Here is a 22,555-nt window from a genome sequence, read left to right on the forward strand (position 1 = left end):
GTTGACAGGGATATTGCTGAAGTTGTGTTTTTCAAAGAGTCTTAGCATGTAATTTTGTGTGGCATTCACACAAGTTATAGTTAAGTGCTGTCTTCAACTGACATTTAAATGTTAGAACAAAGGAACCTAAATGTTTTAGAAACACAAACTCTTGTTTGCTAGTGCTGTAATTCTCATGGGGTTAGTTATGTTCATTTATTAACTTCCTATGCTCTTGATTCAAAGGAGGGATTATTCGGTACATAATCTACTTTCTTTGGGTGAACGAGTAGAAACAACCTTCTGCTGAGGTGTCCAGTTCCATTATTTTGGCTATCAAGTAAGGCTTTGCTTTAAGACAGCAGTCTTAAACACTCACTGTGTGAAATCCTTGATACTGTTCTTTATATTTTTTCTGAAAATTCCTTATCTCTTCAGGCTCATCCTGACTTGATGATCTGAACCATCATCCTTCATAGCTAAGCAAGAAGACCCTTGCTGCTGGTAGATTATGTGTTTGAAGTTCCGGCTTTTCTTTTGCGGACAGAAAACTCTCCATACTGCTGGAGAGAAATTCTGAAATGGCTTGGTGACTTGCAATACGATCATAGTGTTTACCAGTCTGGGGAATGCCAGAATTATTGTATGTGGAGAAAATCTTTGCCCAAGTTGGATTTGTTTATCAAGCATATTGGTTTTTATACCACACTGTGATACTTGTTAATTCTTAAAATAAGTAATTGGCTAATTTGCAGAAAGAAATAGTATTTAAATTATGTGGAGGTGGTTGCATTACAGTTGCAGTGTAGTTCATATAGGAGATTAAATGCACATCCTTTTATACATATAAAATGTCCTTATTGCTTTAAAAAATTGAGTTACCATTGGCATAAAACAGTATCTTTCTGGGCAAGAAGCACTGTAATTAGTGTGAAAGTAGGTCATGCTTGGGAAAATGTATGTGTAAAATACAGATCTTGTTGGAAATAATTACAGAAAACTTGATGCTGTGATGTTAAGTTATATGCTGCAGGTTGAATTTAGCAACTTTACTTTCTGTTCTTGAGCTACATAGCAATTGACAGAAGGTTTACTTCTAATTTTGAAGTAAATGGACCAAAACTGCTGGTTAAACCGGGAAAAAGAGAACAACTACTAATTACAGTGCCTGCAGAAAAGGTTTTGGGTTTTTTTCTGCTTATTTTCTGAAATTCTTAAATTGTAGCAGCATAGCAAAGTTTGAGTCTAGTTAAAATGAAAAGCCTCTTGCAACCTTCTGGTTTTTTATGTGTTGACAACTCTGTTACAAACATGAACAAAATTGATAAACTTATGAAAAACCCTGGTTTCTAGCTGTGTACCCTTGGGAGTTAGGCTGGGACTCCTCTCTTGAGGACATGACTTTTATATTTATAAAGTGTTTGCTAGTTACTCAAAGAGTGCAGAACAGAGATCTAGAGTTTGGCTAAGAGCCTCTGCATAGGAGGCTAGAATCCTATTCTCACTCTGCCGATATTGTGTTTTGTCCAGTGCTATGGTAATGGAAGCAAGAAGGTTGTAAAACATTCTTTGCCATAAAAGTGAGCAGAAACAGCTCTCAGGGCACACAGGGAACAAATCTATTGAATAAGAAGGTGCTGATTTTGCTTAGCAGTTTTCAGAGTGAGCTTTTACTTAACTAACTTTCACTTCTTTTTGTTGATCATGATAGTTTGTTTAGTTAGACTTCATCCTTGGTTCAGTTATGGCTGGGTATCATTGAGTGTTGCCACTGCCTTCAGCAAATGCGCAGTACAACAGAGAACAGCTTTCAGCAGGGTGAGCATGGATATCAAGAAAAAATTGACCTGTTGTCCAAGAACAAATTGACCTGTTGTTTGCTTGCTTCTGCTCTCTTTCTGGCAAGCTATTCCTAAGAGGGCAAGTCAAAAGGCCTGTGAGTTGTGTGTACTGTTCTGATTTTTCAGAGTCAGACAAGAGTATATTTGTGTCTGGTCACATAATGGGGTGCAAGTGTCCATTTTGGGTGATAGGACTCTGCATGTGTAATGATGTAGTGTTAGAGGAGCCGGAGACTTTGGCCTTTAGATAGTTCTACAATAGGCAAGGAAGGCTGTCCTGTTTGTTTGATTAAAAGCAAAAAAAGAAAGCAGGAGAGATTGGGGAAGCTGTCATGGAGACATACAGGGAAGCCGCTTCTGATTTTTTTAGTTCTGTGCTTTAAAGCTGATCAAATGCCATTGCAGCTCCCCCAGGCTCTGCTAATTTGAGCCTAAATCTCTAGGTTTTGGAGTTCTAGTATGCTACCAATGATTCTGTTGCCTCCTAGAGGAGTATTGTATGTTGCAGTTGTTGAGTGAAGGTTTCTTATTTTGATCTCTACTTTTTTATACAAAATAAAGGAATTCTTTTATGTTCTGTCAGATTGTGTGCATGTATCTGAAGACAGTTTGTTCTTTTCAGTATGTCCGAATTGGCAGCTACTTTAAAAAGTGCCAAGAAAGAATAATTTCAAATTTAGAGTTAATTGATCACTGTGAAGGGATTTGTGTAATTCAAGCGTGGTTATTTCCTAGAAATGGAAGAGCGATTATGCAAATTCCTGCCTCCAGTTAGTTTAAGCCCTCTATTCTATCTACTATCTTTGAAATGGCATACTCCCTGTTACCTGAGACGTGCTTGTGTGAGGAAGTAGGGACAGTGAATGGCAATTGACAATGCGGGAAGAGTTCTGAGGATAACAGGACTGTATTTCTTGTGGACAGACAGCAAAGGCTTTCCAGCAGCTTGTGTTCCTTGGGCTACCTTACTCCTTTTACAGTGCCTAGTGAAACGGGATTCTGCAACATGGCTCCATGGCAGCCTGATGCAGCTGTGGTAACTGGTACGGATGTTATCTCCACGTTTGCCCGCCTCTCTTTTGGGAGCTATTGGCTGAATAGGATGTATATCTTCCCCTTATAAGCTGCAGTTACACTCTGGCAATTACAAGCTATCCTGCCATCTTACTAATTACATTAGTACATTAGGCTATAAACTATCACGGTGGATGACATGGCTGCACGTCCTACTTAGCTTTTCTTGCTTTGAGACTGTAATGTCTGGCAGTGGACACTTGGAAGCAGAACCTGCTTCTGCTGCCACAGATAACTCTGCCTGTGATTCTAAATTAAAGCCATTAGTTGGCCTTAGTCATTGCTATGTAGTGAATTGAATTGAGAATTTATAGTGGAATGAAAAAACTGGCAAAGTTGGGAAATAAATCAGATGTTACATAAACCCCTGTGACTGGATAATGTTTTGGGAAGCTAAAATAGATATCCTTTCTTAGAAATGGCAGATTTTGTCAGATTTCTTGAGAGACAGAGAGATAAAATCTGTTCATCTGATATGGCTAAGGAGAAAACAATTTATGCAAATAACATTTTTTGTCCAGCAGAGTGTAATTACATGATTGTAGTTTTTTCTAACTTCTGAAGGCCACTTTGCATCTGAAAAGTAACTTTTGCAAATGCTACAATGAGTTGTTTTATTTTTATCAAGTAGCTGTAAAATCAAATTTCAGTTGAATTGAATTAATCAATGATTTTTACTTGTATGCTCAGCGGAAACTCTGCACACTAAAGTGTTCTTGATGAAGGAAGAATTGTAGAACAGCAGATACATGAGATAGTAGAATTAAGTGTGGATCTTTGCTGTTTCTGGGGTTCTTCATTCAGCAGATTGGTATGGCCACAAATATGTTGATTTTGTACTGGTATTAAAGACAAAATTGGCCTTGTATTTGGAACTCTAATAGTAATTATGTTGTTGTATGAGCTAGAAAATGATCCACTTCACAGATGTGTTATTGCAGAAGAGTTAACAGAGTAAGGTGAAGCCAGCATTGATTAACGGAATGATCAGTGAGTCTTAAATGCACATGGGGAATAGGTTTCTCTCACTGCTGCTTGCTTCTCAAGCAAGAGCTACAGCTGATGCTGTAAAGCAGTGATGAATAACTATAAATATAACTACATGTTAACTACATTTCAGCTGCAAAGACATTTGGATGCTATCATGCTAGTCAGTTTCTTGTGATCTATCATTTTAAACTATATTATTTATATGTTGAACAAACTTTATTATAACCTTGTCTAGTGGGTTTATATGAATGCAGCATGCTCTTTTTTTTTTTTTTTTTTTTGCATAAACAGGACTTTAGCTCTACATTCAAAGAATAAGAACTTGCCACTCTTGGAGAGCAGGATATTTGCATGTGAAAATTGGTCGTCTGTGCTTGTGAATGTATGGAAATAAATACTAAGTTTGATCCTAGTGACAGTTAAGGGAAACAGATGACAGATTTGTTGCAGTGATGCTGGCAGCACGAAAACAGTGGTGCAAGTGATTAAATGTCAGGGAAGCTGTGCTTGTCCACAGCTATCATTTGTTATTTTTTGCTTGTGGGTGCAGTAGACTGATATTCTTGTCACAGATTTCAAATCAGTGAGTTAGTTTTGCCCTCGGTGGCAGCCTTGAAAGCAGTATGTATTTTAAAAAGTTGTTTTTCCATTTAGGAGGTTAGGCTTCATGTATATTTCTTTGAAAGGTAGCTTTCCTAACTGTTAATCAAACCTACATTTTGAGGTGCAGCACAGAAATGAATGTATCAAATGAATCAACTGCAAAGAAACAAAAGGCTTCAACTTAATGTGAATGACCTGATATTGACTGCAACAGATTATTGATGCTGAGTTTCAACTGGCTTAAAAATTAGGAAGTCACATTTATGATCAAGAAATTCTAGTGACATTACCATTTGTTAGTAATATGAAAAACAGAATAACCTGATGTCAAAGACTTCCTCAGCTAGCATGTTTTCTATTAGTATGCAATAAATTAAGCTAAATTACCATCCTAATTTAATTATAAAAATGGAAATAACCTTGTTTATATTTATATCAGTGGGATATGATGAATGTAATTAACCTTGCATTTGGAAATGGCTTTTCTTTTTTAAATATCATATTTATTGCTTGCTCTTTGAATGTTGTTTGAATTATAAAATCTGATGATAGATTTATGACTTCTTAATTCTAAAACTGGTATCTTCTGTAATGATTATGTTTGGCCTAAATGCCAAAGTTTCCTGTTGTCATGGTTTAGACCCAGCCAGCAACTAGGTCAACGCAGCCGGTCCATTACTTTCCTGGTTGGGATGGGGAAGAGAATCAGAAGAGGAAAACAGAGTAGAAACTAGAGGGTTGAGATTAAGACAGTTTAATAGGTAGAGCAAAAGCTGTGCACGCAAGCAAAGCAAAACAAGAAATTCATTCACTGCTTACCATCAGCAGGCTGGTGTTCAGTCATCTCCAGAAAAGCACGGCTCCATCACACATAACAGTTATGTGGGAAGACAAACGCCATCACTCTGAACGTAATTCCCCTTCCTTCTTCTTCCCTCAGCTTTATATACTGAGCATGACATCATATGGCATGGAATATTTCTTTGATCAGTTGCGGTCAGCTGTCCCAGTTGTACCCCTTCCCAACTTCTTGTGCCTTCCCAGCCTGCTCGCTGGTGGGGTGGTGTGAGGAGCAGAAAAGGCCTTAGCAACAATCAAAAACACCAGTGTGCTATCACACTATTCCCATCCTAAATACAAAACAACACTACACCAGCTGCTAGCAAAAAAGTTAACTCCATCACAGCTGAAACCATGAGGCCAATACACCTTTGTTGATTGCTGTGCTTAGATTACTGTGTGATCTCAGATCAAAAGGTGATGTGTTTGATTAGATTTAGAATACACAGAATTCATGGTACCATGAGAGTAGTCCTAGTCCCATTTCTTTTGAGTTGTGTTCAGAATAGTTTACTTCAGTACCTTCACATTTAAAGGTGTTTAAATTTTAAAAGCACTTTGTGTGAACAGCAAGTTAAATACTTTCATTTAGGTGTTGAGTAGAGACTTTGGATGCAATTGGAAGAAATTTACTTTTCAGTTTCACAGATGTTTATAAGGTGGCATGGTTTAAGAGCCTGACTACCCTCTGTGCCTGGATGGTCCACCCACAACTTAAGTTTCATTGTAGTGCTGATTTTTGCATTGTGTATTGTCACTTCTGAGAGCAGTTCACAAACAAAAAAGGAGTCATATCACCAGGAAACTAATACGCTCCATTCTTCACCAATGGGAGAGAAAGTTGTCAAGCAGGTTACTTAATTATAGTTAACTGTCCAGATAAGGTCATGTTAAAGTTACTGTGAAGTAAAAATATTCTGTCTGCAAAGTCTAAAGCTACCATTTCTACTAAGTTGTATGCCAAATTACCAGTCCCATTAATCTTGTTGCTTCCCCTGGTCTCAGTGTATCTTGCTGCTTGTGTATTCTTTTGAATACAGAATAACACGAAGTTGTCAGAGAACTTAGCAGTGGGTTTGTGGAAGGGTATGTGTGAAGTGTTTCCTATTCATATCTGAAATGTTGTTTGCTTATGTTTCTTAACATTTGGTTAATTCATAATGTTTAAGTGTAGGGTACATATAAATGCACAAGACGTCTAATGACTCCCCTTAATTTTAAAATAAACATGTATACATTTGAGTAGAGTCACAAGGCAATCAAGCTGGCCCTTCCTCTTCCTAAAATAATGGTAACAGCAATAATTACACAAATAAGCAATTATGTAGAGAAAAATGTTTACATTTAAGAGGTGAATAGTCCTACAATTGACAGAGAACAAAAACAATCTACCCCCAACTCCAAGTACTTTGATGCTCTGGTTATACTAAGCAACAGGTAGACTGGGTTTCCCCTCTGTGTTCAATGTACTAGTAGAATATGTGGATCCTCCTGCACATGCAAAAGGGAATTTTTGAGGTTTTCTGGTAGTTCTATGCCATTTATTTCTTCAGGAGCTCTGGGAGGTTCCATTTCCTTCTGTTCTAACATGTCGGTGATTGCTTCTGCTTTTTCATGCTTGTTTCACTTGCATTTTATAGACCACATACTTAGGAATTGTGTGGTGCGTTTTTTGTGCTGGGAATGAGCAGTTCTGATAGTGAAGAAGGAGTAAGGGATACTCCTTAGCAAGTAAGTATTTAATGAGGTAGTTTGTTAAAACAGAAAGCTATTGTATTTTTCAGTGGCAGTTATGTAACTTTTTGGCATGATTTTGGCATAATTATTGGATTAATGATGCTCAGTTTTCTTCTCAATCATTTTTTCTGGTTTACAAAAGGATGTCAGAAAGCACTTGGATGGGCTAAGCAAATACCATCTGTGCAGTTGAATAAATGTGTGTAAAATATTTAATTATGTATGAGGCTTTCAGTAACTTCAAGGAATTCAGCAACAATTAAAATGGAAAGGATGATATAAGAGCTCAATCTTCTATTTTTCACAGGAGAACTGAAGTGTGCTTTGTCAGTGTCACAGTTGGGCACATTTTGTACTGAATAACGTGAGCTTGTTGAACTCTGTGGCATGCAGCTTTTGTTCTTGAGGCTTCTTGAATCTGATGCAACCTCAACAGAAACCTGAGGGGTTTTGCTTGCTGGTCTTAATACAATGCCTGTTTGGGTTTGTGTTAAGACTAGTCAAAAGAAACAACTGTTATATTGATTAAATGAAACTAATCTTCTGTCTCATTCTTAAAATGTCACTGTTACTTTTTTGTCACATATATTTAATATGAGTTTTGTTTCACTAAACAGTACTGTTTTGAACAGTAGCAAGAGAATTTGTATATGTTGGGGAAGCGATTATTAGATTCTGGACATAACTTTCAGTGTAGTTAGTCCCATGTCAAACTGTTTAACCTCAGCTTCCACTTTGACACCTAAATATTACTGCATAAATGTATTGCATGCTATAGAGTTGATTTGTGTATTTGAGTATGAATTGAGATTTTTCCATTCGGAACACATTTTTTCTAAGAGATATTTAGGTTTAGGCTAGTTGTGAGTGATGATAGGCTCAGGATTGAAAAGCTCTCCCTCCCCCCTGCCTCCCTCCCAATTCAACACTAAGTATTAATCTTGGAAGATTTTTTTTTTTTTTTGTCACATTGATACTAAAGTCAACAACTTGTGTTAATCTTCTGCAATAAGAAACGCAATTTCTTTATCAACGCATAGGTCCAGACTTTTTGGCTCATGTATTAGAATTTGTTGTATAAGTTTTGTTAGCCCAGCTGAAAACTTTGAACTTCCAAGTTGATGATGACTAGTGGTTAAATAACTTTTTTTTTTTTTTTTTTTTTTTTTTAGAACTAGGGCAGGAAAAACCTAGCTACAAAACCAACTAAACTGCCAGCGGCTTTTAGCGCTTCCTCTCATGCACCACTTTCAGATCTCTCTTAATTAGCTCTTTCCAATTCATAAAAGCTGTATTTTTCTTTTTTAATGTGTTGCTGTCTTTGAAGTCTTTCCTTTTCTTCTAATTTGGTAGCATTGGTAGCACTTGTAGCATTTGGTAGCATTTCTTCTTTCATCTAGTTGGGTTGATACTCTGTAAATCATTTGTTTCCTTGTAGAATTTCTTTTTGCATTAATAGTTGTCTTTGTACAAAATTGGTCAAGTTCTTAAGAGTGGCATAACAGACATTATCACTATGTTCTGGCTGATCTTACTTTGGGGTGGGAGAATGCATTAAATTATTGGATCCTTTCTAGCCCTGCTTTTTGTGCTCCATGTGCATGTAAGATTCCCTTTTACTGTTCATATAGCCAAATTATTTCACCATTTTGCATACCTTACTGCATGTTTTATTCTCTCATCTGCCCCACACTCTCCATTAAAACAATTTTTTCTTCTTTGTAATTTTTTTTTATATTGCTTGTATAAATACAAAAGTTTGTATTTCCCAAGGCAGGAGAAAAAACATCATGAGGTTTACTTCCTGAAATAAGAGGGTATCTTGTATAGCCAGCAGTCCAGACCATTTCCTATTCAAATCTGGTAATGTAATTGTGCTATGTAAATGCAACTTTTCAGAGTGGCTAGAAAAAGTGATGCCTAGGCTCTGCATCCTGACATGGAAAGTAGTCATCTTTGCACTTAGTGCAGGTTGAATTCCACGTTCTTTCTAATGTTAGCAATTTGGGTTATACAATTAAATACAAAAAAGAAAAATATTTTCAGGTGAACATTTGTATTATCATTCCTGAGCTGCGTTAGACTTAGTGTCCATCTTTGATTGGACTGGCATGTGGAGGTAGAAAGTGTTAATAATTCTCCAGTGTCTGAAAGCAAGTACATACTATTGCACTGTGTATGTAATACATGCCTTTTCTGACTGAATTTGAAGTCTGTGCATTCAGCTGACTTGAATGACTTTGATCTTCTCTTATTATCTAAAAGCCCCAGCTTTGTATAGAGTAGTTGCTGTAGTCTATATTGTAGGTCTCAGACTATATCCATTCTGTGAAATATTTCCATCTAGTTTATAGTTTTGTTTTGTTTTCTGGAGGAGGCAAAACAACTGTTTTAGAAGGGAATGCTTTCTACAAATGGAAAACATTCTCAAGGGGAGAGCTGGGCAGAGCAATGTCTGCTGCTGTGTCTAGGTGCATGGGGTACCACTTCCTGCTGTAGCCTCTCCCAGTAGTAGCTGGCACCATCCTCACCCCATATGTGGCTGGCAGGAGCATCAGATGGGCTCTCTGTGGTGAGTTAAAATGGTGCTGTCACTTACTGCTGAGAGCAGGAGAAAAGGATGATGCTTTGTGACTCAGCATGGACCACCTGTGTGCATTGTGTGGAGAAAAATTATAAACAGAATAGATGCTAAGCAGCTGCATGTAAATTGGATAATGTGGGCACAGAAGACATCAATGATCCAAACATTTTATCTTTTTAAGGCTTTAAAGATGATCCAGCTGTTATGCTCAAGTAGCTTCTTAATGTTTGAAAAGTTGAACCTGGAAGTTTAAGAGGTGGAGCAGCAGCATTCTTAACACACTTAATGGAAAAATATTAAAGGAAACAAATGAGGCACAGTGCACAGGCCTTCTGAAAAAAAATTATAGGTAATGGAGGGCTTGCAAAATTGCAGTGAAGTCTGCTTTCCAGCACTTGTTCCTTTTCTCTAGTCAGCAGAGCAACTCTAGATAGTTCTTCCCTCTTTATTCTTAATTATGTGCTTTCTTGTGTTCTTTGGCTATGCAGTGGTTTGGATGAGGCAAAACTCGTAATTTGGTTTACGGATCAGATAATTTTCATTTGTGACTTCCCTCCTGGTCTATTTCACTACAGCAAAGGAAGTGTGCAGTTTGTGTTGGGGAACTCTACTTCCACAGGTACTGCTGATGAAACGAGAGCCTGAGTCTCGGTAATATCATAATTAGTTGCTCAAACCATAATTCAGCAAATATAATTTGCTCTTTCTTTGTGTCATCTACTTAGTTTTGCTAGGGCAAGTGTTTGCAAGTTTGCATGGCAGGGAAGATAATAGAATTGACTGGAGTTTAAAATAGCCAATTGTTTCTTAGGCTATTTGTAAACTAGATTAGGTACTCAATCCACCGTGCAGCCCTACAAATACAGTACTGTCACAACTGAATGGATGTGTTAGGACTAGGAATGAGAGGCTGCCTATGTTGGCAGTGTTGTAGAAGACATTGTCAAACAATGGCTTTGATTTCTTAAATTTAATATCCATTAAAAAGAAGTACAGATCAAGCTGATCTAATAGTTGGAAGCATTGCTTCCCTAAGAGTGGTGTGTGTATAGATGTTATGATGTCCATTTTTTTCATAGGCACGCAGAATTTTATGTGCGTGAGTGCTAGATTAAAGATATCTAGAAACTTTAAAATGGAGAGGTACTCTAATGGTTTATTTCGTGGCATTTAATTTAGGTCAGAGCACTGAAAACATATGCTACCAGTTCTTAACCATGCTGACTGCGATGTTTCTGAGAACTGAAGGGCTTCAAGGACTCTGGTTAATATCCTTAAGTATTCACGGTAATGAGTCTTCGTTTTGTTATAATGAACATAGAATGTTTCTCTTGTTTTCAATAGTCTACATAGCAACAGTATTCCATAGGTTACTAAAACTGCTGTAGAGAGGCTATCAGTTTGATTAGGGCCAAAGTAGTATTTTTAGCTTTCACTAGAGAATTTTGGTAGGTGTGGATAACTGAAATAACTTTTTGCCTTCCTTACAGGCAGGTATGAAGCATATTGTCTAATATTTTGTTGTTCTGAAGATCAGAGTATCAGATCTTAGTCTGATGGGGATTGTGTTTGAATTTGGTTTACTGATAACTTGAAATCATTATCTTATTTCACAGAATCACAGAATCATCAGAGTTGGAAGGGACCTCTAGAGATCATCTAGTCCAACTCCCCTGCTAAAGCAGGATTGCCTAGAGCACATTACTCAGGACTGCATCCAGGCGGGTCTTGAAAATCTCCAGGGAAGGGGACTCCACAACCTCCCTGGGCAGCCTGTTCCAGTGCTCTGTCACCCTCACCGTAAAGAAGTTTTTCCGTGTATTTGAACGGAACTTCCTGTGTTCTAACTTGTGCCCATTGCCCCTCGTCCTGTCACTTGGAACCATTGAAAAGAGCCTGGCTCCATCCTCCTTCAACCCACCCTTTAGATACTTGTATGCCATAATAAGGTCTCCCCTCAGCCTTCTCTTCTCCAGGCTAAAGAGTCCCAGCTCTCTCAGCCTTTCCTCATAAGGCAGATGCTCCAAGCCCTTAATCATCTTAGTTGCTCTTTGCTGGACTCGCTCCAGCAGTTCCCTGTCCCTCTTGAACTGGGGAGCCCAAAACTGGACACAGTATTCCAGTTGTGGCCTCACCAGTGCAGAGTAGAGGGGGAGAATGACCTCCCTCGACCTACTGGCCACACTCTTCCCTATGCAGCCCAGGATTCCATTGGCCTTTTTGGCGACATTTACAGAGATCCCTTTAGTTACATACTCAGATAGTTGTCTATGTACCATTTAGTTGTCTAAATCAGTTGCTATGTTTGAGCATGGCAGCAGTTGCAAACAATATAATTTGATGTCTATCGGGAGTATCCATGGGGAGCTTGTTACATAGGAGCATATGGTAAGATACCATCTCTGGAAGTCTACTTTTCAAATTAAAAGTTAGATTTTGTGCTAAACACAACTTACCATTTCAACTTAAATTTTAACTGACATTTATTATTACATCTCCACACGGGAACTTTAGATTTGCTGTAAGTATTCCAGCCTGTTTTTCCTGGTCATTGTGTGAGACCCAAGTTTTCATCTCTTGAGAAAGTTTTTAGGGTAAACTTAATTGTTTTAAAATGCTGTCATTAATTAATTTTCCTTGTTGTTGTGAAATGGCTTGACAATGGCAGGTTCAAATACTCATTTTAATTTGAAAATTCAACACATTCTGCATCTTTCTGTATCCAGGGAGAAAGTTCAAACTTTAGTTTTGCTGTGCCAAGCACGAGTGGAGTTTTCTTCAGAGAATTTTGAGCTCTGTATAAGGGCATGCAGAGCAAATCATAGTTGTTCAAGTTATCAGCCAAATACAAAAACTAGACTTTTCAGTCAAAAGGGGTTTTGTGCTAATAACAGTTCCAAATGTGTTTATAGGATTGTTGTTTTATAGAATTTTTAATGTGGTTGAACATTGAGAAGCCAGTTCCTTGTTGGTTTGAACTCGTGTGAATGGGGGTGACTTGAATTTATTTAGCTATTACATTACATCAGTGGAAGGACTAGCTCTGAACATGTATTTGTATTTGTGCTTCTTTAAGCAATAAAACCATAGCAGAGGCTCATAATTTTTAAAATGATAGATTGTTTTCCTTTTGTGCTCAAATACTTTGGCTATTAATGAAAAAATACTGTTTGCTGCCTTCTACTCAGCTATTCTGGATGTACAGTGTGCTAATGTAAATCAGCAGTTTCTGCTTCTATAAATAGACTTTGTCAACAGCCGCAGAGCAAAACTGACAAGCTTCTGGTAATTTTTATTATTGCCATTCAGAAATTGTTCGAATAGCTGTGAAAGTGTCCAGTGGTATGTATGCCTGCTGTAGTGATATTTGCAGACTGAGCTGAGGCTATGGGTAGGAAGAGGAAAAGAGCGAGCACATTTATAAGCCAAATGCATGAGAGTGGAGGCAAAGAGCTCTGTATTCTTTCATTTGGGAGTTCTTAAGCGGAGTTTGGAGCTCTGTTCTATAAAAGGCATGCTATCCAGCTGGCTAAAAGTCATGACTTCTTAAATGGGGTCTGGGGAGAGCATTTATCTACCTTGGTAGCTGGATATAAGGCAGCCTTTACAAGCGTGCTCTGTTGGGGAACATCATACAGTGCCCTGAGAAGCTGTCTCCTAAAATTTTCAGTTCCTTCTGCTGCTGGTCTGGTTTTGTCTGCTGCGTTAGAAAGAAACAGCCAGGCAAAAATGCTTGCCTCCTCTCCTGCACCTTTGTGGGAGCTCTTGTATGGCTGAACAGCAGCTGCTGCTATCCTCCTTTCTAGAAGCAGACTAGGAAGTGGTACTAGTGTGGCCCGCAAGAAGAAGGAATGCTAACAGGCCAGTCAAGTTACCATTGTTGTTTGTGGACACTGGAGAGGTTGCCAGGAAAATAAAAGTGTTGAGTATCTTTCATGTGAGCCTTGGAGTCCTATGTCTGTGTTTTACATGTACATTTGGTAGCTAGCAATCTTCCTTTAAGACTCTTACTACAAGGTCTCAGGAAAGATCTTGGGCTGTAAGACTTATTTTCCTGAAATAGAGATATGCTTACTTTCAGTGTTGCCCAAAGTACTTATAATAAAATGGATGGTAGATTCAGCTTGCCCTGAAAGTTATGGAATGACTTTATATTGCCCCCTAATAAAAGCACATTTCTTGAATCTTTATACCCAACCTCTGTGAATAAAATATAAAGGAAAGGAAATTATGAAATACCGTATTATAATGGCAGGTGGGAGCAAAGAACATTTGTCAACTGTTGCTTTAGAAACAGCGCCATCGGCCTGTGAGGTGGCTAAAGATCACCTAAAAGTGAAATTCAGTGTATTCCAAAGCCTTGGAAACTGGAAATTTTCTTAGTTGTATATTTTACCAGTGCTGTAATCTGTATTTTTTTGTACTGAAGTAGATCTTAGTGATGTTAACTATTATTCAAGAGAAACACAGAACCCTGACAACTAGACTCTTCACTTATTATTGTTAATGTTGTTTAAAATGTATATATGTTTTTAGACATCTAATGGATGTCTTCTGACTTGATAGCCTAAATATTTTTAGGTGTTCTACTACTAGAAAAATGGATCATACTAATTCTTCATAGAAGAACATACTGACTATGTGAAAAGCAGAAAACATGTTTATAAAGAAAATGTGGACTTGTTCTTTTTACAAATGATTCCTCTTGCATTTTATTCAGCTACTGTTTTAAGGAGTAATTACAGTTCATTCTCTGTGAACAACCATTTGTGGCATTAATGAGGTTAAATAATTGGGAGAGATGAGGAATATGGTATTTGGCAGATCCTTGCAGGCTGTTATGAGATCTAATTGAAGTACAAAGTTTAGAAGAATTAAATAGTTCTAAATAATACAAACTTTTGAAGAACTAAAGAATAAGTATCTCCGAGTGCTTTTAAAGTTTATTGCTAAAATACAGTATAAAAAGTTGCATTATAAGTATTTAAAGAAAAGATGAGCATGTTGTATGCTATCTTAATTCCTTTTATAAAGAACAGAAACTCTTAGAATACAAAGTATTTTTTGTGGAATGAATGGAAAAGAGGAAACAGCAATTTTGATGAAGAATTAGTTTGACTTGTATAACTTTTTGTCCTTTAAAGACAGGCAAAAAAGGGGTTAATTCCAATCTCTGTGTGAGAGACTACTAAATAAACCTTTTATTTCTCCTTTTAGTCAGCAGATAAACAGCGAGCCCTGGAAGAAACCAAAGCCTACACAACCCAGTCATTAGCAAGTGTAGCCTATCTGATCAACACTTTGGCCAACAATGTTCTCCAAATGCTGGATATCCAAGCATCCCAACTTCGGCGCATGGAATCTTCAATCAACCATATTTCACAAGTGAGACTTTTTTCCTGATTTTTTTGTTCTCTTTGTTCTTGAAATTACACAGCAAGTAAAACTCTCACCTGACGTTTTGTGCATCAGAAAAATAGTCACATTTAAAACAGAGGGATGCATTTCTTCTAATATTAATTCTGGAAATGGGTCTTATTATGTGATTGTCTATCTGTGTTAGTGTGAGCATTTAACATAGGATAAGAGATTAAATGTATTCTTGGCCAGTTTATTGGTTGGCAACGGGTCCATTGTGCACAAGTGAAAAAGCACAGAAAAATCGCTAATGGAAAAATCAGACCATTATGTTAAAGGACAGATTAAGCTTTCCAGCTCCTGTTTGGTGACTTACTGTACTTGGTGTTTATTGGCTATAGGCATTTAAAATTAAAAGAAAGAAATATGAAATGGATAGTGGAAAACAATACTTTTGAAAGAAATGTCATCTTTTTACTTTTCCTGTTGCTGTAATACTGGCATCTAGTGACAGAAGCATAGATGACAAAAGTAGTTTGCTCCTGGCTTTTCTTAATAAAATGTACTTTGCACTGACATGTACAGAAGGCAGAATTAATGTTTCAAGTTTGTGTATGGCTGCAGAACTCCTGCCATTGTTTGCAGTTTTCCTGAGCATCAATAAACTAAGCTACTATTATCAGGAGCCCATGTCCCATCGCCACATTGATGAGAGAATTTTCACTGCCAGAACGGGCTGGGGGTGGATCGTAGCTTTATTGGAGTTTTATATGCCAATGATGGATTAAAAGAGAAATTATGAGTAATGGTACAGCACTTTCTGTTTTCTGTTACTGGAGAGTTGGTTGGCATCCTTACTGAATATTTTGTGTGTTATTTGACCAATACATTTTGGCTGCTAGGGTTTCTTGATCTCTATGTGATAATGTCATAAATTAAAATAAAGAATATGGTGGTATTTAGAAAGACATTTGAAAGTAGGAACTGTGTAAGGTAGGAAATAAGCAGATTGAGCTGATCTGGTAACTTGCTGGTGCAGAAAGTGTTGCTAAGCTAGTAGAGGTTTGAACCAGCAAAAGTAGTGAATAATTTTATGCTAGCTTAATGGGCTGAATTGGCTCACCGAGAAGTCAGATGAATTCAAGAGCAGGTGCAAATGCATGGGTGGGGAGGATTTTTCTCTTCTGGTGGTAGTACACTATTAGATTGCCTCAGGTATCTCATGCAACTGCATCCTCAAAAATAAGCTGAGAATTTTGATTTTTTCTGCTGCATGCTTCTTGTTAGTCCATGGAGAAGTCAATTTGTTTTTTTTCCCCCAGAAAATGCCACAAATTACTCTTTGTGTGTGTGCATGTGTATGTACGATATATATGCTCTGTTTGTGTGTCTATGCCTCTGTGTGTGTATATATATGTGTGTGTGCTTGCGTGTATGTGTATGTGCTTCTTGACAGGCTAGTGCCAGCTACTCAACTATTTGAGAGCCTGATGCAAACGACAGTATATGAACAAAAATATTCAGAGTTCACTGGATTTTGCATTTTATACGTGTGGAAAGTTCATTTTATCACACAGTTTCTATAAAGTAGCTTTTGGGGAAAGGGCCATAGCATTTTAAATGTTTTCTTTCTGAGAAGCTGAGATTTATACAGATTGAGATGCTAGGTTAAATTGTCTTTGGTATTTATACTTAATGGCTAGTTATTTAAAATGGAGCACTAAATTACCAGCACCCAACACCTAATGAAGATGTATCTACCAGAATTCATAGGCTGCACTTGAAAAACCAAAAAAAAGTGGGGTTTTTTTTTGAATATAGCTGTAAAATTGAAAATTCAGTTTTGTTTTGTGTTGTTTTTTTTTTTTTTGAGCCTGCATCATACATATGTAGGATGCTCCACAAATCTTCATGGAAGAAATAATATCAGAGGAGCAGACAGTATTTGAATATTACATACATGAAGTGTGTTGATCCAAGGAACTTAATATTAAGTTGAATTCACTATGTTCAGAAATGGCTTCATCCCATGATACCAATGTTGTAGGTAGTTATATTATCTGTCTTAATTTCAGTGGTTGTTTTTCTTTAAAAAATAAATTTATTTGGTCCCAGTTTCTGTGTAATAAATAACTTATTTTCAGGAAATTTGATTATACTTCTTCTGGAACAAGCCTAACCTGCAGAAGACTTCCTCTGCCTTTTTTATGTTGGGTGTAAAGTTTACTGGACTGTTTCTAGTACCACTTAAAATACCTCATAGTATAATATCTCATTGCCAAATTATGATTTCCGTCAGTCTGACTTGAAATGATGTCAGTAACATAGAACAGAAAACAGGCTGGTAATTTCCATCTGCTTCTAGTGCATTATTGTATTAATGCTTAGGTCAGTAGGTATTGATATTTAAATTTAGAAAACACTAGTGCAAATTAGGATATCTGGATGTGTAATCCTGCTTTTAATTCTGATTGGAATTCCATATATTCTTCAAAGAGAGCAAAATAATTTGGCTCTTAGTAAGAAAACTTTTTCAAAAGTACTTGTTTTGTTCGAGTGTAGCTCAAACTGGAAGAGATGTGATTAACTTTAGAAGATAAAATATTCTAGTTCTCTGTCCTTTGATAGAATGACAATTTGTATCACTTTCTATGTTTCCTTCTGTATGCCAACTTAATCAAAGAGCTGAAGAGGAAGCTGATAATCATTTGTGGTTTTTCAGATTATATATAGGTCCTGAATAAGGAAATAGCTACTATTGAAACTATTTTTATGCAAGTGATTAAATCCTATTGGTTTAAAATTTAGGATTACTTTGATTTGGTCTGAAAGCTGATGAATCTATTCTTATTTGCCTTCTTGAGCCTTGTCCAGAACTAGATGATATGCAGTGTTTCATATTTGACTGAAAACTTAAATCCTAAATACAGAACATCTGTATAAATATTTATACTTGTTAAAAAAGTTTGCTAAAGTTTTCAAGTTAGCAGAAACTGTGGAATGTTGCTAACGCCCAAATTTTTTAAATTAATCTGGCAGATTTTCAAGTTTTAATATTTGTATGATGAGAAATATTTTTTTCAGTTTTAGTTATAAAATGCCCTTAGTTAGCAAGGTCATCTTTAAAACTCTTCACTGTTGCTAATTATATAAACAAGCATGTTATCGCAAAGATAGTTATAGTGATGAGTAACCTCCAATGGCATTGCATGATGAAGAAATCTGCTTCATCCTCTTCTTACAGAATCTGATTCCCATGATATTGGCTGTGAGAATAGGTATTGAATAGACCACAGACTTGAACTTCTCTGTAGTCGGCATGTGTTGCTTAGCTGAACTGTAGCAACATGTGTGAGCTGGTTGGTCTCTGCAGGGAAGTTTGCTTAGACCTTCCATTGATGAGTCTGTAAAGACGTATAACCATTTTTAGTTGTCTTATTCTTGCAAGTTACAAGAATAGCCAAACTTTTTCAAAAATGGTAATGCAAGTCTAATTTGCCACAGTATATATTACCTGTTTATGGAGCAAGTAGCTTTTCAGCATTGTTGTATCATTATGGCCTCTTTCTTTGTGTGTAAATTACATTCAACTTGAGTTGAGGCAATTAACGTCACATTTATAACATGTCAAAATTAGACAGTTACTTATTTTAAAGTAATAAGCCAGTTTTCAAGGTAATTTGCAATTAGTTTCTTTAAATTCTATTGAATTAGATTTAAAAAAAATAAAAGCCCAACAACACTATATTTAAGCGTTTTCTTCTACGAATTTTTTTAATGAATTTTTAAAAGCCCAGACCAACAGACTGACAATAAATTTATAAATTTAAATGAGAATCTTTTGAGAAGAGGAAGAAATCAAGGCTTCTGGAAACTTTTACTTGTAAAGTTTCAATACAGTTTAGATTTTCAAAATGCTGTCATGGTTTAACCCCAGCTGGCAACGAAGCACCACACAGCCTCCTGCTCGCTCCCCCCCAGCAGGTTGTGGGGAGAGTATTAGAAGGGTAAAAGTGAGAAAACTTGTGGTTGAGGTAAAACCAGTTAAGGAATTTAATAATAATAATGATTATAAAGATAATAAATTGTAACAAAAAGGAAAATAACAAAGAAAGAATTAAAACCCAAGAAAGAGAAGTGATGCAAATGTAAACAATTACGACCAACTGACCGATGCCCATCCAGTCCCCAGGCAGCCCCGCCCGCTAGCCTGTCCCCAGCTTTATATTGCTGACCATGATGTCACATGCTATGGAATAGCCCTTTGGTCAGTTGGCATCAGCTGTCCCGACTGTGTCCCCTCCCAAGTTCTTGGGTACCCCCAGCCTACTCCCTGGTGGGGCACTGTGAGAAGCAGAAGAGGCCTCAACTCTGCGTAAGCACTGCCTAGCAATAACGAAAACATCCCTGTATTATCAAGGCTGTTTTCAGCACAAATCCAAAACATAGCCTCATGCTAGCTACTGTGGAAAAAAAGTGGCTCTATCCCAGCCAAAGCCAGCACAAGTGCTAACAATACTTTGAGAAATTTCACTTAAAGGTAGAAGAGAATATTTCTCAAAACTCTTGAGTTCAGTGACTTTTAAGTGAAGTGATAAATAGTGTAAACTTTGGAATCCAAGAAGTGATTTATTTTTTCTATTTTAATCTTCACAGGTCTTGAGGCTGTTTTTATAGTATTCAGTATGGAAACTTGATGTTTCAAAATGACAAAAAAAATCCTAATAGAAAAAAATAGTGGTTTATTTTTTTTTTTTCCCTTAAGCTATACCTTGCCTTATCGCAGACATCTTGGAAAGCATATGAAAAGGTGATAGTAATGAGCCTAACCTCTAACAAACTGTCATTTAAAAGCTTTTGCCAAAGATAATGGAGCTATGGGGGAAAAGCAATGTGTAATAATGCTGCCAGGAGTCTGAAATTTCTTGTTAGAAAACAGTGTTTTAAGTTATAGAAGGGCACAGTCTATCCCATCTGCTTTTTTTTGACAGAGTTTCCAAGCCAGGTGTTTTGTTAGTCCAGCTCTAGCCCCCAAAACTTCTACTGAGAAGTTTCTAAACTGCTGAATAAACATTCTGCTAGCATTCTCTTGTCTCACTTAGGGGATTTATGCTAGTACTGGAAGCAATAATTACCTGTGTGTTGAGGATAAATGTTTTAATTTTATTTAGTAGCAGGTTAATCTTTGTTCTTTTCTCTACTAGTCAAACACGTCAATGTTTCTTTCTGCTTTTTTATAGGTGTCTTAAGATCTTAGGACTCCAGTAGACTACTAAGTAAGACAAATTTTTGAAAAACCTGCCTGCCAGCAAAATACTTTTCAATACAAATTTAGGAGTATGTACCAGAATTAGGTGCTGGTTTTATAATCTTAGTCATTCCACAGCTATTCAAGGTAAATGAGATGTTCTGAATCACCATGCAAGAGAATTCCTATTAGACGAGCTAGAGGTTTTAATTAGGTTTTATGCATTTCATTGTTTGTTACTGTAGTCATGCTTCACTGATCACCATAGTCCTTAAGGAAACTGGTTGTACTCACAATTCCTATGAATAATTAAAAAACCATGCTTTTCATTCATGGAAACAAGTTTCACTGTGCCAAGGTATCATTGCTCCAATAACATGTGCATTAAATATCTGTACTCACATTGTATTTATAGATAAATGCATAAGAAAATACTAAAAGAACATCTTTAAAGTTGCAGAGGTCAAGCACTTGAAATTCAGAGAAAGGAAGAAATCCACTTGCCAGAACAGCGCTAATTACTTTCTTTCCGATTTGTGATTGAAATTAAGGCTCTGAGAGTGTAGTGTCCAAGGCATAAACTAGTTTTGAATGACCAGATTCAAACCCATAAAGTGCTGATGTTTCAGTACATTTGAAACATCATATAGTGTTTGAGGTGCAGCTGCTGTTGCAGCTAAAGTTGTTTAACATTCTAGCAAATGGTATCAGAGGCCTGTGAGACAAAGAACATTCAAGAATAAGTGTAATGTTTCTGCAGTTCTCTAGTGACTTGTCCAGATCACAGATGAAGTCTGAGATAATCATAGGGATTGAATTCTTCAGTGGTATTAAACATGAGACTGTCCTCCAAGTTGTTGCAATCACATACTGTTAGCTTATCAAGAAAGTATGTGCTTTCTAAATCCTCAACAGATGAGGTGAGGATTCTGTAGATGATGTGTCTAGTATGACTGCTACTTGTTCCAGAACTTCTCCTTTCACTAGGCTGCAAAAGCCAGGGTCTGGCACAGAGAAGGGATAAAAAGCTATGATGGAAGATAAAATATTGACTCTTACCCTGATGCAGAATGGTACATTTTTGTTATTCTGGCCTGGAACATGTTTATGTGCTCTGTTTGCACTGGTGCCTGTACAGTCAATAATACCATGAGAGCTGTGAATATCTGATCTTCACTGTTCTACTGGGGACGATATATAGGCCTGGTCATCACAGAGAGCTTCAGGAAGGACTTTGGCAAAATTGTTTGGAGAGTGGTTTAGTTGTTAAGTAGTTGTAGAAATATATGTGTTTCTGTTAGGAGCTTGTACGAACTGTCGATTTCTACAGAGTTTATATATTGGACAAATCTGGGTGGGTTTGTGTGAGAGTGATGGAGGATGCATCCTGGATAGTTTAACTACCCCTATTAAATTTCAAATCATTGCTCAACAAACTCAAGCTTTCCAAAGAGAGGGTTGCCAACATATTTTGGCCTTGAATAATCTATTTTTCTGTAGCATTGTTTTAAGAGTACTGCATTCAGTTTTGGGCCCCACACTACAAGAAAGATACTGAGATTCTGGAGCGCGTCCAGAGAAGGGCAACTAAGCTGGTGAGGCATCTAGAGCACAAGTCTTATGAGGAGCGGCTAAGGGAACTGGGGGTGTTTCGTCTGGAGAAAAGGAGGCGCAGGAGAGACCTTATCACTCTCTACAACTACCCGAAAGGAGGTTGTAGCGAGGTGGGTGTTGACCTCTTCTTGCTAGTAACAAGTGATGGGACAAGAGGAAATGGCTTCAAGTTGGGACAGGGAATGTTTAGGGTGGATATTAGGAAAAATTTCTTCACTGAAAGGGTCATCAAGCATTGGAACAGGATGCCTGGGGAAGTGGTTGAATCACCATCCCTGGAGGTATTTAGACGGGGTGCTTAGGGACATGGTTTAGTGGTGGTTTTGGCAGTGTTAGGTTAATGGTTGGACTCGATAATCTTAAAGGTTCCTTCCAACCTAGATGATTCTATGATTCTAAGAAACAGCTGTGCAGCTTTAGTAGAAACCTTACAGTTCTAGACAGGTGGTACTAGAGGTGGCAGAAATGTACATGAAAAAGCTGTGTTCAGTGCTTAAATTTAGCAAAGTTGCAAGATCTTGAAAATATGTTGCTGGGAAATACTAGGTAAACTTGACAGATAGTGATTTAAGCTTCCATATAATGCCCCTGGTATTTGTGGAAATTATTCTCTGGAAAGAATGTGATGAAACAACCTCTTGGAAGTGCTGTTTTTTTTCAGAATTTTTGTAGTTTTAAAGGTTGTGA

General features: G+C 37.2%; 1 protein-coding gene across 43 annotated transcripts in view; it reads left to right on the plus strand.

The window, feature by feature from the left end:
• ABI2 (abl interactor 2) overlaps nt 1–22,555 on the plus strand; it is a gene marked incomplete at its 5' end in the record, with an annotated part of 67,261 nt that overhangs the window by 15,311 nt on the left and 29,395 nt on the right. For 34 of the 43 annotated variants that reach the window (XM_082484574.1, XM_082484596.1, XM_082484602.1 and 31 more), the window contains one exon: nt 14,866–15,033. The exons of the other annotated variants lie outside the window; for them this stretch is intronic. In XM_082484574.1, the coding sequence (XP_082340700.1) occupies nt 14,866–15,033 (168 nt within the window). The remainder of the gene's footprint in view (nt 1–14,865; nt 15,034–22,555) is intronic. 43 annotated transcript variants of the gene reach the window in all.

The sequence above is a fragment of the Vanellus vanellus genome (assembly GCF_965231255.1).
Source record: "Vanellus vanellus genome assembly, chromosome: 5".
Classification (NCBI taxonomy): Eukaryota; Metazoa; Chordata; class Aves; order Charadriiformes; family Charadriidae; genus Vanellus; species Vanellus vanellus.